This window comes from Rattus rattus, chromosome 17 (assembly GCF_011064425.1).
Source record: "Rattus rattus isolate New Zealand chromosome 17, Rrattus_CSIRO_v1, whole genome shotgun sequence".
Taxonomy (NCBI): Eukaryota; Metazoa; Chordata; class Mammalia; order Rodentia; family Muridae; genus Rattus; species Rattus rattus.
In genome coordinates, this window is record NC_046170.1 from 36,642,491 (window position 1) to 36,657,436 (window position 14,946).

The window sequence follows — 14,946 nt, forward strand, 5'->3', positions numbered from 1 at the left end:
AGGGTCTTTCTGTGTCTGCTATTTTTCATCCCCAATAAAACCCTCTCTTCAGCGATGATTCTGTCTGCTCCTGTTTACTGTGTTCAAGATTTCTCAAAAACTACCTGTAGAGACTTTTCCCTGCCTTTAAATTCTTTAACCGTAAAAACAAACCCAATCAGGACCCCAGAAGAGCTAGGCATGCTGGGATTGCAGGTGTGCACCACTACCATCTGACCGTGGATTTTTGACCTTGTTCACATTCTTGTTTGGTTGGTTTTGGTTTTTGTTGCTGTTTTTGTTGTTTTTGAAGACTGAGTTTCCTCTGTATATCCCTGGCTGTCCTGGAACTCACCCTATAGACCAGGCAGGCCTCCAACTCAAAGAGCCATTGTTGAGGTTTGGTCCGTTGCTGTGTATTGTAATGCTAAAATCGCAGCCTAGACTGCACATGGCAAGTTAGATCTCAGGGTTATTAACAGGGAAGTAGACAAAATAGCACAGAGGGTCAATATCTGCACAGCTCTAGTACTTTAAGGCTTATTATAAATATAAAGGTTTTCTGTCTTTTGTTTGGGAACTAAATGATCTAAGGTGGGGTAGAAACCCCCAACTAATATTTACAACAATCTGATGCCTCTGCTTCCTGAGTGCTGGGATTACAGGTGTGTGCCACCAACCACTGATGCTGTCCTGTTCTTTAAACCTATCACTTGTCGGGGGTTTGGGATTTAGCTCAGTGGTAGAGCGCTTGCCTAGGAAGCGCAAGGCCCTGGGTTCGGTCCCCAGCTCCGGAAAAAAAAAAAAAAAAAAAAAAAAAAAAAAAAAAAAAAAAAAACTATCTCTTGTCATTCTTGGTCCCAGCAAGCTAACAGGATGCCTATTAGCATTCAGGAGTCTTGAGAACCTTTCAGAGACAACTGCCAACAACCAAGCCATGAATTAATTGTTCCACAGAGAGTTTCCATGCCTGTGTATTTTATTTCAAGGAGAAAGTACATCAAAACAAGCCCACACACAGTGGCACTATTTTATATGTATATATTGTGACTATTTTCCCAGCAGGGTTACAGAACTCCTCTACAGACAGCAAAGCCAGTAGGATGGACAGCAAAGCCAGTAGGACGGCAGTGTCACTGGCAAGTGCAGGCCGGAAGCTCTGCCCCCACCCCCACCCCCACCCCCATTCCCCACACCCTGCCTCTGCCACCTGTGGATGAACAGTTTAAATCCCGGGCAAAGCTTGTGCTGGCTGAAGGGATGGAGTGTTAGGGGACAACTCCGGCTGCTCACTGCTGCTCCAAGTCTCTTCCCTTTTACATTTGATGCCCAGAAAGCTGAGGATTTTCATCAGGAGCAAGTCCGCAATCTCTCCTTCCTCTGAGAGCTGCAAGAAGAAAGGACCAGGTGGTGTATCTGGAACCATCTTAAGGTTTTACTGCCTTGTTTGGTCCCAAAGATGAGGCTAGCGCTTGGTGGTAGAGCGCGTGCCTAGGATGCTCCAGGCTCTGGGGGTTTTTTTTTTGTTGTTTTTTTTTGTTTTGTTTTGTTTTTTTTTGGTTCTTTTTATTCGGAGCTGGGGATCAAACCCAGGGCCTTGCACTTCCTAGACAAGCACTCTACCACTGAGCTAAATCCCCAACCCCCAGGCTCTGGGTTTTATCCTTAGCACCACAAAGCAAACAAAAATAGTCTGTTTGTCCCAAGCTGAAAGTCACTAGGTTGTCCTAGACTTGGGATGCCCTTCTACTGGGGCTCTACCTCCACTGGGGAAGGGCAGGCCTATGCTTCGTGATGTCTGCAGCAAGCCCTCTTTCTCTGCCAAGGATGCCTGGGCTTTCCTGGACGTTATATCCCAAACTGGACAGAGAAAGCCTCAGTTAGTTACTGAACCTAGACTTAAGCACAAGCAGCCTTTCAGAACTGACTGTCACCCGCCTCACTCAACTTTGGCCAAGTTCTCTTCCCCTGTCAGTATCACCCTTCTGCCTGCCCTGCTTACCTCAGTCCAGCCCAGTATGGGAGGGACTGGGATTCCAGGGGAAGGAGAAACTAAACAGGTGTTTCTCACAATGCCTTTCCCTTACTTAACCACAAATGACAGATAGATAGATAGATAGATAGATAGATAGATAGATAGATAGATAGATAGATAGATAGAGCTTTAAACCAAAGGAAAAGGCATGGCTCCACAAACCTGTAATCCTAGCCCTTACACATGAAGACAAGAGAAAATCAAGTTCAAATCCAGCCTGAGCTGTATATCAAGATCCTGTCTCATTCAGAAACAAACAAAGCAAAGCAAAAACACACAGGAAATAAGACTGGCAGGCCAGACTTAAAGGCTGTAGACAGAGCCACAAGCCTGTAATCCCAGCGCGTGGGAGGCAAAGACAGGAGGATGAGGAGTTCAAGGCCAGACTCAGGATCCTCCTGAGCTCTTGTCTAAAACAAACAGCAAAACTGTACATACATTATGAAGAAAGCCGAACTATTGGATTAGGGATTCACACTGCTCCAACATAACACCACTTAACTGATTATGTCAACAATGACTCTGTTCTCCAGTGTGGCCTTTTATGGAATAATGGGGCATAGTTAGCACCCTGACCTGTTTCTTTAGAGGACAATCATTCAATCATAATAGGCATAACTCCCTCCAAAAAGGTTCTTAGACTGTGAAAATATGGGCAATGCTCAATTACAAAAGATTATGTAGGCCAGGTGTAGGGGCATATGCCTTTGATCCCATCACTAAGGAGGCAGAGGCTGTTTAATCTGAGTGTTAAAATCTAACCTGATCTACAAAGATTTCTTTTTTATATACATAATTTATTTTTTTTATTTTATGTTCACTGATTTTTGCCCACATGTGCATCTGTGTGAGGGTGTCAGAAGCCCTGGAACTGGAGTCATAGACAGTTGTGACCTGCCAAGTGGGTACTCGGAATTGAACCCAGGTCCTCTGAAAGAGCAGCCAGTGCTCATAACTGCTGAGCCATCTCTCCAGCCAAAGATTTCTTTAAGAGCGAGTTACCAATGATGGATACTACAGCATAGATGAGCCTCAAAAATATCCTCAGGCCAGAGAGATAGTTCAGCAGTTAGAAACACTTATTTCTCTTTCTGAGGACCCAGGTTCGATTCCTAGCACCCACACTGGGCAGATCACAACCGCCTGTAACTCTAGTTCCTGGGGATTCTAGAAACTTTTCTGACCTTCACAGGAACTGCATGCAGGTGGTGCACACACAAACACAAAGGCACACACACACACACACACCCCACATGCACACATACACATTTATGATCCCGTTTATGTGTAGACTAGGTTAAAAGAGTTTACCTGGTCAGACTTTTGCTCCTCGCTAAAGGCCACCAGAATGACAGAGATAAACAGATTCAGTACCACAAATGTCATAAAGACTATGCAGGACCCAATGAGGAGGGAGCCAAGAACTGGGCTGTAGTCCAGGACCTGCCAGGAAGAAAGGCAGTCATTACGCTTTCCCTCAGCAGCAAGTCAGGGCGTCTGAACTGAGAAGACTGGGGGCAGTGGCCTCTGTCAGGGGTGGGAGTGTGGGCAGAGGAGCTCCCCAGAGCTGCCCCAGAGGGGGTATGGGCTACACCCCTGCCCACCCCTGCTTCCTCTAAAATAAGGCACTATAGCTAGTGAGGGCGGGGTATTTCTACAGCCCAGCGTGGCCCTATCTGATAGTTCTTCTGCAAGCAGGAGCCCCCAGAGTGGGCTGTCTAAAGGTATGGGGGGTGCATTTTCATTGGTCTAGAGAAGCCCCATGTGGGCCAGGCACCGCATTCAAAGCTGGCATAGGGGTAGCTGGGCATAGGTGAAAACTTTGATTTTTCAAAGTTTCACACAGATTGCAGTAGCCACGCCCTCCCGCCATTACCTCTTCATAGTTGAAGATCCCCAGCTGAAGGCTGATCATTGTTTCTGCCGCATCAAAGAGGGTTTTGTAGGAACGGAGTTTCCAACCAAATATTAAATGTGACTGTCATGGAAAGGGAAAGAAAGCGTAAAGCATCCCACCATCCCCCTAATTCTGATGTTTGAGAGAGTGGTAAGTCAACCACTTCCTTGGCCTGGCCACGTTGTGGGCACCTAAGCAGCCATACAAGTGAATACGTACACACCCAGCTCAATATGAGACATGGGCCTGTGTGTGTGTGTGTGTGTGTGTGTGTGTGTGTGTGTTTCTGTGGGCACTGATACATGCACATATGCATTTGTGTATGTTATGTTTGCCTATGTTATATGCTCTGGAAGTGTCTGATCCATAACTTGGCTGCATTCTCAGCTTCCCATTGACAGATACCTGTGCGCCCACCAGCACAGGAGCATCCGGATACTTCAGGGGGCAGGTACCCCTTGTCCAACCCTCCCGCATCATTTGCCAGACTCAGGGATGGCACTGGCTGCTCTCAGGCCCCAGCCTCTCTCTCTCTACCTTGGGAGGATGAATGGGGCTCCTCCCACCACGCTGTCTCTCATTTCCCTAACACTGCCGCAGGACTGTGGTATCCGAGGAAAGCCCAGAACCCCCTCCTTTTGAGTTGGTGGCGTCTGACTCCACAGGATTTCTGCCTTGTCCCTGGTCTTTAAAGGAGGGCTAGGTAGAGCAACAGGAGTTAAGGTATTTGCAGGAGAGTGTTTGGGAGAAAACCATCCTTACACAGACCCTCCACCCTTCTCTCAGTGCACCTCAGCCTGGGTGGGATGGATGGAGGAAGGGGAGGTGAATGGGCGGAGCCGAGATGGCTAGAATGTACAATGGGAGCGAGTGGGGGATAAGAACAGAGCAGCGCAGACAAAGACTTGCAGGCTGCTGCTGCACACGACCTAAGGGATGACAGCTACTGAACTGGACAGAGCTGGGCTGAGATAAGATCAAGGTGGGGCTAAAGGTCAAAGACAAAGGGGCACCCGGGACTACGTTGGAAAGCCGTGGGCCTTCTGAGCTTCCGGGTTGGATGTCTATTTGGACCGAGAGCAAGAAGAGGTCAGAAGGAGCCTTTGCTCTCCTCGTTCCTTGATAATAAGAAAGAGGTGAAGACTTGGTGCTTCATGGTCGTCGGCTTTCTAGTGACAAACAGATGTAATTGTCAACGTGTAGTGTCGAGGGGCAAAATGAAAGAACGTTGGTGCTACCGAGTCGGAGTATTTATAACAGCATGGCCTGCACCCTCACCTCCCCATCCCTGCCCTAGCTCAAGGAGAGGGTGGCCCGATTCACCCACCAGCGTAGGAGCTCACTGCTCATGCCTGGAAAGCAGCTGAGAGGCTTCTGAGCAACTGGGGTATCAGACCCTGCCGTCTGAGAAGCAGGGTCATCCAGAAAGCAGCCGGTCATGAGAGACCCAGGGCCCTTCCGGTCTCAGATCTCACACTGCCTCACCTTTTTACTGAGCTTCCCCATCTTGGTTCTTGGAGGTAGCAATTTCAGAAACTCCCAGTTAGTAGATCCTGGATTCACAAGCTCTGTCCCTTCCTTTGGATTCCCAGTCTCCCCCCTAATCCTGACTGGCCACACAGTATCAAGTAGCCTTTACTTTCACCAAGACCTGCCTGAGGAGGTCCCACAGGAGGTGCTCACCGCAATGGAGTAAGCCAGGAGCATGGTAAGAATGACGGTGACAAAGCCTGAGATGTCACCCCAGGCACGGCGCAGTGCTGACGTGATCATGTTCATTTTGGGATTCAACCTGAGCAGGTGCCAAAGCTTCACTGTGGACAGCAGGACGAGGAAGGCGATGACGTAACCAAGCGCAGCATCAGCCGCTGCCGTCTCGCTGAAACTGACCCCTCTGTGGGAACAAAATGGGAAGGCCCTGCCATCTCAGATACCAGAGGAGCAGGGCCGGAGCCCATCGGATCCAGGGTTAGATTTACAGTGATCTAGAGGTCATCATGTCCTGAAAGTGGTCTGGAAGACAAAGTAGTCCCAGTTCCCCCCAGTCGGGTGGTGGTGATGATGGTGGAGGTGGTGGTGATGGTGGTGATGGTGGTGGTGATGATGGTGGAGATGGTGATGGTGGTGGTGGTGGTGATGATGGTGGTGGTGGTGGTGATGGTGGTGATGATGGTGATGGTGGTGATGGTGGTGATGGTGATGGTGGAGGTGGTGGTGGTGGTGGTGGTGGTGGTGGTGGTGGTGATGATGGTGGAGGTGGTGGTGATGGTGGTGGTGGTGGTGATGGTGGTGGTGGTGGTGGTGATGGTGGTGGTGGTGGTGGTGATGGTGGTGGTGATGGTGATGGTGGTGGTGGTGGTGATGGTGGTGGTGGTGGTGGTGATGGTGGTGGTGGTGGTGGTGGTGGTGACGGTGACAGGGGATAAGAAGGACAGTAGCAGATGTACCAACTAGGTGGCTCAGTGGATAAAAGTAATTTCCATGTGAGCCTGGCTACCCGAGTTGATTCTAGACCCCATGTAAATGTGGTACAGGTGGAAGGAGAGAACCAACCCTTGAAAGTTGTCCTCTGACCTCCACACCTGTGCTGGGCATGTCCGTGCTCCCCAACAAATAACCATAAATGAAATAAGCTAGGTGTGGTGGTGCATGCCTGTAATCCCAGAGCTGGGAGGCAAAGACAGGTAGATCTATGTGAGTTCAAATCCAACCCGGACTCCTACATGTGAGTTCTGAAATAGCTGTGTACAGACCCGATCTCAAAAACAAACAAACAAAAAAATCAAAATAGGGCTGGAGAGATGGCTCAGCGGTTAAGAGCACTGACTGCTCTTCCAGAGGTCCTGAGTTCAATTCCCAGCAACCACATGGTGGCTCACAACCATCTGTAATGGGATCTGATGCCCTCTTCTGGTGTGTCTGAAGACAGCAACAGTGAGTGTACTTACATATAAAAAATAAGTAAATATTAAAAAAAAAAAACAATAGTGGTGGAGGTACTGATGATGGTGTTGGCAATGATGTAACAGTGACAGAGATGTAACAGTGATGATGAGGATGGTGATGGTGGTGATGATGATGATGAGGGGGAGGAAAGGGAGGAGGAGGAGGGAGAGGAAGAGGAGGAGGGTGATTGGGATAACAAGGTCTTGAAGATCCAGGGGTTGGTTCCCAGGACCTTTAACCAGTAGTATTGGTCATTGGCTACAGAGCTATGAAAGGATGGCAAAAGAGGACTAAGGTGTGAGGGTTGGGAGGACGGAGAGAAGACTCTGTTGTAGTAATTCTCTTTTTCTCCTCCCTCGCCCCTCACCAAAACTCTGTGCCCGCCCCACTTTCTCTCTGTCCAATTACAGACCTCGCCTTAACTTGTGCCAGCTGCTGGTATTCTGTCTAAACTCCACCCCCACAGCTACCTGGCTCCGCCCCACAGTTGCCTGGCAGCAGCCAGTTATGCCTGACTATAAAGGGGGCTGCTTGCCCCCTCCTCTCCCTCTTGCTCTTTCTCATCTCGTGCCCTCTTTGTCCCTGTCCCTTCTTTCCCCATCCCCCCTTCCCTCCACGTGCCCATGGCTGGCCTCCTTTACTTCTGCCTTCTACTCTTCTCTCATTAAACCTCTCTACGTGGGAGCGTGTTGGCTTAGTGTGCTTTATCTGACGCCAGCCGAGATGTAAACCCTAACCCCAGCCCTCACCTGCATATAGACCTACAAGAGTCTTTTGAGAGCCTTCACCTCCCTGCTTTGGGTCACTAAATGCCACTGACATTTGAATATGTCCCCAGCTTCCCTCTTATTGAAAGAAGCACGAGGTGGGGGTGGGGGTGAGGCTATTTGTTGTGCTAATCAAGAATCTGATTTGCTTTGTGCCATTGCACTTCAAGATGAAGCAGGTCCTGCTGTCTCGTTACACGAGTAAGAAGCGGGAGTGGGCACAAGGTCACTCAGCTGGTGTTAAACAAGACAACTTCTGAGGGGAGGGGCGAGCTGGAATCCAGGTGAGTCTGATCTCAAAGCCCTCTGTTTGACCATCTGTGCCGTCGTATTCCAAATTCCGTCTGAATACTAGGGTGACATTTTGTTGTTTTGAAGCAGTCACTCATGTTGCCCAGGGTGGCCCCAAACAGACTAAGGACGACCTTAACCTTTTGAACCTCCCCCCCTCAGCCTCTCAAGTGCTAGGATTTCCAGTGTGTAGCACCGTGCCCAAGCCAGTGCCGATATACAGGTTTTCTATCAGCTTCCATTAATCACTCAGTAACAGGTTTCACCAAGCTAATTCTGTACATGCACATGATGTGGTTTGTTTTGTTTTTAGCTGTCTTCAGTCACACCAGAAGAGGGCAAAGGATCCCATTACAGATGGTTGTGAGTCACCATGTGGTTGCTGGGATTTGAACTCAAGACCTCTGGGAGAGCAGTCAGTGCTCTTAACCACTGAGTCATCTCTCCAGCCCGATGTGTTTTGATTATAGTGTGTTTTTACTCACATCTCTTAACTCTCCTGTCCCCTTACCCACCTCCTGCTGGTCCCCTTCCTAAGCAGCCCCCTCCCTTCCTGTCCTTTTGGGATTTGTTTTGGTGAGCCAGTGGGTTTAACTAGACTTGCGGTTTACATATACACCAGCAACTAACCAGAGTTGACAGCTTTTCAAAATGTTTCTCTGATCGGTACGTTTAAATTTTCTTGTTTGTTTTAGACAGGGTTTTTTTTTTCCCCGCTCTGTAGCCCTGGCTGACCTGGAACTCACTCTTCTAGACCAGGCTTAGCTTTGAATTCCCAGAGATCCGCCTGCCTCTGCCTCCCAAGTGCTGGAATTAAGGGCCCGGGCCACCACCGCCCAGTGGTATTTTTAAGTTTTTGCAGACATACCACATCTCTCATTTATTGAAAAAGGTACATCCATTTGACAGGAGGAACCTTGCCAATCAGGCCCAGAGCCTCTACCGAAAAGGCAAGAGCTCTCCCATACTCCACCAGCGACCCACCAGAGCAGCTTTCTACAGGGAACCTAGGCGCGGGCTGGCTTTGTCCCTTTAGGTCTAGTCAGGACTGAGTGAGAAGCATCGTACTACAACAGTCTCCAGCCTTCCAGAACTTTCCTCCTGCCTGAGCAAACTGGAGCTGCTGGTATGGATGGGTCCTTCTTCCCTTGGCTCCTTGAGCATTTTCCTATTCCTACTCCTGAGCTAGCAAGATGGTTCAGTGGGCAAAAATACTCACCAGCAAGGCTGATGACCTGAGTTTGATCTTAGAGACCTCCTACACAATGGAGAGAGTGCTCCCTCAAGCTGTCCTCTGATGTCTACACGCTCCCCACCACACACACACACACAAAGTAAATGAGTATAATTCAAATTGCTCAGTCTGTGGAAACTAACAATTCCTGGGCCCTTGTCTGAGAAGGTAATTAGTGCCAATTACAGTGCGCCTCTCGACTTTGGCTACATATTAGAATAAGCCAGAAGAATGATAAAATGCCTACGGCTGCCAGAGCGCCATCTCTGGACGTCATGAGGACGTCTGGGAGGCAGTCTGACCCACAGGCCTAGCTCCCTTCCTCCTAGAATCCTACTGGGAGCCAGGGCTAAGAAGCACTGGGTTGCAGAGACCATGAAACAAATCACTAGGTCTTAAAAGGTCGTTTATTAATGGGTGTGAGAGACAGCTCTGAGGTTAAGAACATAAGCTGCTCTTCCACAGGGCCCAGGTTCAATTCCCAATGCCCACGTGGTGACTCACAATGATATAACTCCAGGTCCAGGGAATCCTCCACTGGCCTCTGGCCTCCTTGGGCACTACTAGGCACACATGTGGTGCACAAACACATGTTTAGGCAAAATACCCATTGTGATGGTTTGAAAATGCTTGGTCCAGGGAGGGGCACTATTAGGATTTGTGGCCCTGTTGGAGTAGGTGTGGCCTTGTTGGAGGAAGTATGTTATTGTGGGCATGGGCTTTAAGACCCTCATCCTAGCTCCCTGGAAGCCAGTCTTTTGCTAGCAGCCTTCGGAATAAGCACCTCCTCCTCCTGCACTACTCCTGCCTAGACCCTGCCCTGCTCCCACCTTGATGAGGATGGACTGAACCTCTGAACCTGTAAGCCAGCCCCAATTAAATGTCATCCTTATAAGAGTTGCCTTGATCATGGTGTCTGCTCACAGCAGTAAAACCCTAAAATACCCATACAAGTAGAAATATTTTTAAAAATAAATAGCCCTAGCTATTTGAGGAGCCAAGCAGGAAGTTTAGAAGTTCAAGACCTGCATGGGCTGCAGAGCAAATTTCAAAGGCAGCCTGGGCGACCCAGTGATACCCTGACTCAAGGGGGTTTTGTTTGTTTGTTTTCTTTAAATAAAACTAAGATTGGATAAGGGGTATGGTTCACTGTAAACTGTTTGCCTAGCATGTGTGAGGTCCTGGGTTCAAGCCCTAGCACTAACCTAAAAACCCTTGGTTATTGATTAATAAAGTTATCAAATTCAACTAAAGGTTTCAAACTAATCTTCATACTGAATGCTTAACTGCTCTTAGGCCTGCTGGGCTCAGAAGTAGGGCAATTACCTAGGATGAGTGAAGCCCTGGGTTTAAGGGTTTGGTCAGCAGCAGCAGCAATACACACACACACACACACACACACACACACACACACACACACACACACACACACACCAAGGGCTATAGAGATGGCCGAGCAGTTAAGAGTTCTTACTGGTTTTCTAAGGGACCTGAGTTTGGTTCCCAGCACCCACACTGTTCAGTTCATAACTCTCGCTCTGGGGTAGCTAATGCCCTCCTCTGGCTTCCGCACGCACCCGCACATACTCAGCAGGCACTCACACAGACACAGACACGTAAAGAAAAGTCTTTAAAAAAAAATAAACAAAAATGAACTCAGACGCTACTTAGGTTTCTACAAACCGGCAGACTCCTTTCCATGTTTCCTGACGCCCGCTGTATAAAGGGAGCTCTCTAAAGTTGGTCCAGGACCCAAGAAAATAGCAAGCTAGTCTGTGTGGACGTCAAGATCAAAGGTGACAGGAAGCAGGGATGAGTGCATTGAGACACCATGGTCCATGATCTCATGGCAGACCTGCTACAAACTCAGTGTCGTTCCTCCAAGAACCCAGTCTTTGTGCTACAGGCAGTCAGCTTTCTGAAAGAGGTCCAAGAGTCCACACTTGGGGATCCATGGGCTAGAAAGTCTGTCTCAGTGACTCAACAGTGCCATTGTAGTAGGAAAGCAGCCATAGGCACTGTGTGAGCAAACAGGTGTAATAAGACGTTATTTGTAGCAGGGCACCGAGGCACAAGTCTCTAGTCCCAGGACTAGGGAGGCAGAAGCAGGAAGACCAGGAACTCATGGCCATCTGCATGAGCAGATGCTCCTAGCCATGGAATTGTCTTCCAGCCCTGTTGCTGTATTTTGAATTAAAGAGTCCGCTCTAGGGGCTGGAGAGATGGCTCAGTGGTTGAGAGCACCGACTGCTCTTCCAGAGGTCCTGAGTTCAAATCCCAGCAACCACATGGTGGCTCACAACCATCTGTAATGAGATCTGATGCCCTCTTCTGGTGTGTCTGAAGATAGCTAATAAATAAATCTTAAAAAAAAAAAAAAAGTCCGCTCTACCTGGAAGTCAAGAGAGGGTAGTGTGTGTGTATGTGTGTGTGTGTGTGTGTGTGTGTGTGTGTGTGTGCCTGTGTGTGTGTGTGTGTGTGTGTGTGTATGATCAAAGCACATTAGATGCACGTATGAAAACACCACAATGAAAGCCACTGTTATGTATCTATAACACACGTTCATACTTTGTAGCAATTAATACACGCTCATTTAAAAATAAGAAATGAAAGAACCCTCTCCAGTTTCCTAAGTCTCAGGCCCCCGGTGTTAATCTAAGGGCAGCTGCAGTTATATCTGCGGGGACTGCCCTCTTCCCACTTGGGGCCAGCAGGGTTTCCAAAGCCTCTTTCTGACAGGTATAGGAAGGAGAGGCAGGGAAGGGCTAGGGAAAGAGAAGTTACTACATACTCGCCCCTGTTCTTCCGGTAGTGCTGGAGGTCACGGTCAGCCAAGATGGCTCTCTTTACAAACACCACGAGGGCGCTCCAGCTGGCCAGGATGATGGCCAGCTCCAGAAGATTCCACTTGCTGCAAAAGTAACCCCACTTCTGCTTCCTCATGAGCTTGCCCTGGAAAAGGGTCCAGAGAGATTCTGCTTAGGGCTGTGGCAATGTCTGACCCTTCATGCCTAAGGCTTCTAGAGGATTTACCTTGGCCCTACCCCACATACATAGACTCCCTGGAGATCTCTCCTCAACCTGCTCCTGGTGACTCGGGCTAGCAGACTTGTGACTAAATACAATAGCTAAGAATGTATGTGTGTTAACCGGGATTGAGCCTGAGGTCTTAAGCTTTCTAGTCACGAGGTCTGCCATTGTTATATCCTCAGGCATCTCTTACTTTTTATCTTGAGATAGACCCTTGATAAGGTACCTAGTCTGGGCACTGAACTTGCTCTGTAGCCCAGGCTGCCCTGGCACTGACCATCCTCCTGCCTCTGCTCCTCAAGGTCTGGGATTACAGGTATGTGCCCTATGCAGTTGGGTACCCTGCTTTAAGAGGCTCCTGTTGCATCACGGGAGATTAGGGTGAAGGTCAGATGACAGACTCTGACTTCAAATTCTGAATTTGGGGGCTGAGAGTATAGCTCACTGATAAAACACTTGTCTAGCAAGCAGGTAGCCGTGGTTAATAAGCTAACCTTGGTAGATAAGGTCTCTGGGCTTTTGTGCTTCCTCTGAATGCTGAAGAGGACCTTTCTTTTGTAAAGAAAGAACATAATATCCTTAGCATAGTGTCTGCTTCATAGGCAAACACCAAACATACCATCCTGGTTTCCTTTATGTATTCATGGTTGGTGCATGAAAGAGAGGGAGGGAGAGAGAGAGAGAGGGGTGTCAGACTACAATTTATGGGAGTGAGTTCTCTTCTACCATATGAAACAGCAACAAAACAAAACCTTTTCTGCCTGCTCAGACCTGCCCACCTCTGGAGGTAGGAAGGCCAAGGGAGGAAGTCACCAGGCTCTGTAGCAAGTGTCCTTACCCACTAAGCCATCTCACCAGCCCGTCCGGACTTTAAAGAAGTTGTTAGGTTAGGCCAGGCACCATGGCTCACTCTTGTAATCCCAGAAATTAGGATGCCAAGATAATAAGGTTGCCACTTACGGGTTGGGGATTTAGCTCAGTGGTAGAGAGCAAGCACAAGGCCCTGGGTTCAGTCTCCAGCTCAAAAAAAAAAAAAAAAAAACAACGAAAAAGGGAAAAGCAAGAAATAAACACATTGTTGGTGCAGGCAATGGTAGGTAACCAAGGTGCCTGGTTTAGACAGCCCGTGTACATGTGTGGGGGAAGGAGAGCTCCTCGTCCACTTCAGGTAAGGTTGTGACATCTTTAAACTCTCATAGTGCGACATGGTAGTGAAGGTGGTTAAGGCCCACAGGTGAGGACAGAAGATGCTAAGAATACCACACGCTAAGTTCAAGAGAACCCCAGCCTTAGGGACAGTCACTTCTACTTCCCATCATCCCTTCTGTTGGCATTCTGTAAGCTCCACCCCCACGGTTACCTGGCAACAGCCAGGCATGCCTGACACTATAAAAGGGGCTGCTTGCCCCTCCTCTCGCTCTTGATCTTGCTCCCTTTGCTCCCTCTTACTCTCTTCCCCCTTTGTTCCTTCTCTCCCCTTTCCCTTCCTCCCTTCTTTCCAGTGCTCATGGCCGACCTCCACTATTCCATTTCTCTACTTTTCTCTCTCTCTCCCTGCCCTACTACCCTCTTAACTCCCCTCCCCATGCCCTGAATAAACTCTATTCTATACTGTACTGTCATGTGGCTGGTCCCTCAGGGGGAAGGGATGTCTCAGCATGGGCCTGCTGAGACACCCCCTCCCCCCAGTCCTCCATAGAACATACACCCCCCTCTATCTTTTTATCAATACATTGGTGCTGAAACCCAGGACATATCTTCTCTATCTTTTTATAAACACTTTATCTTCACTCAAGACTTCGGAAGGTTTCAAGTCAGAAGCCATAGGACCCACCCCCCCCTAGCAAGGACTAAGCCTGAGATGTCAGTTCCTGGGGAATACCAACCCCGGTCCTTCCTGCAGCAGCCTGGATTGGCACTCAGGAGCAACAGAAGGTCTACCAGGCAAGCCCCTGAGGCAAAAACAGCAGCAAAACAAAACAAAAAAACAAAACCTTTTCCGCCTGCCTCAGACCCCCACCTCTGGAGGTAGGAAGGCCAAGGGATGAGCCCCCTTATCTTTGCCCCCTGAGCCCTCTTCCCCCTCACCTGCTCCACCATGTAGTAGAAGAGGAAGAGGAAATAAACGAGCTCAGCCGCCACCACGAAGGGGTGCCAGCCATCCGTGAAGGGGTACAGGCGTAGGCTCTGCAGGGTCACGTGTGAGAAGAAGGTACCTGGGGAGAAAGGTGCCTTCTGTTCGCCTGTCTATTGGAACCCGTCTTCTGACCAGACTCGGGCCACAGCCCTCCAGCCCTCTCAAAGTTGGCAAGGGGAAGACAGATGTCCTTAGGACAAGGAGATACCAAGGACAGTGGACAGTCCAGAAAGAGCTGCTCCAGCAGGTCCCTGAGGTCTTCCACTTCCGGGGTAGATGTGCGTGCACAGCACCTCACAGAGCGCAGAGCCCATCCACCCAGCATCTTTTCCCAGCCTTCCCACACTGCTCATTGAAGCCATCCTCCTCACAGAGCTTCCCCGAAGACCATCAAGTGGTCTATACTGCAAGCCAACCTTTCTGTGCGTTATCTGCTATCATTTATCAATCTTTCTTTTTTAGTTTGAGATGAGATCTCACCATTGTTGGTATTCTAAGCTCCACCCCCACAGTTACCTGGCAACAGCGAAGTATACTCCGCCCCACAGTTACCTGGCAACAGCCAGCTGTGCCTGGCACTATAAAGGGGGCCACTTGCCTCCTCCTCACTCTCATCTCTCCTCTGCTCTC

The 14,946-nt window shown here is 49.0% G+C and overlaps 1 protein-coding gene across 1 annotated transcript in view; it reads right to left on the reverse strand.

The window, feature by feature from the left end:
- Positions 1–1,204: 1,204 nt before the first annotated feature.
- The window catches only part of Pkd1l2 (polycystin 1 like 2), a 93,240-nt gene continuing 79,498 nt past the window's right edge, over positions 1,205–14,946 (reverse strand). Inside the window, exons 40-45 of the mRNA XM_032887540.1 lie at positions 14,268–14,395; positions 11,941–12,101; positions 5,595–5,805; positions 3,891–3,992; positions 3,326–3,457; positions 1,205–1,366 (exon numbers count right to left, since the gene is read on the reverse strand). Coding sequence (XP_032743431.1) covers positions 1,205–1,366; positions 3,326–3,457; positions 3,891–3,992; positions 5,595–5,805; positions 11,941–12,101; positions 14,268–14,395 — 896 coding nt within the window. The remainder of the gene's footprint in view (positions 1,367–3,325; positions 3,458–3,890; positions 3,993–5,594; positions 5,806–11,940; positions 12,102–14,267; positions 14,396–14,946) is intronic.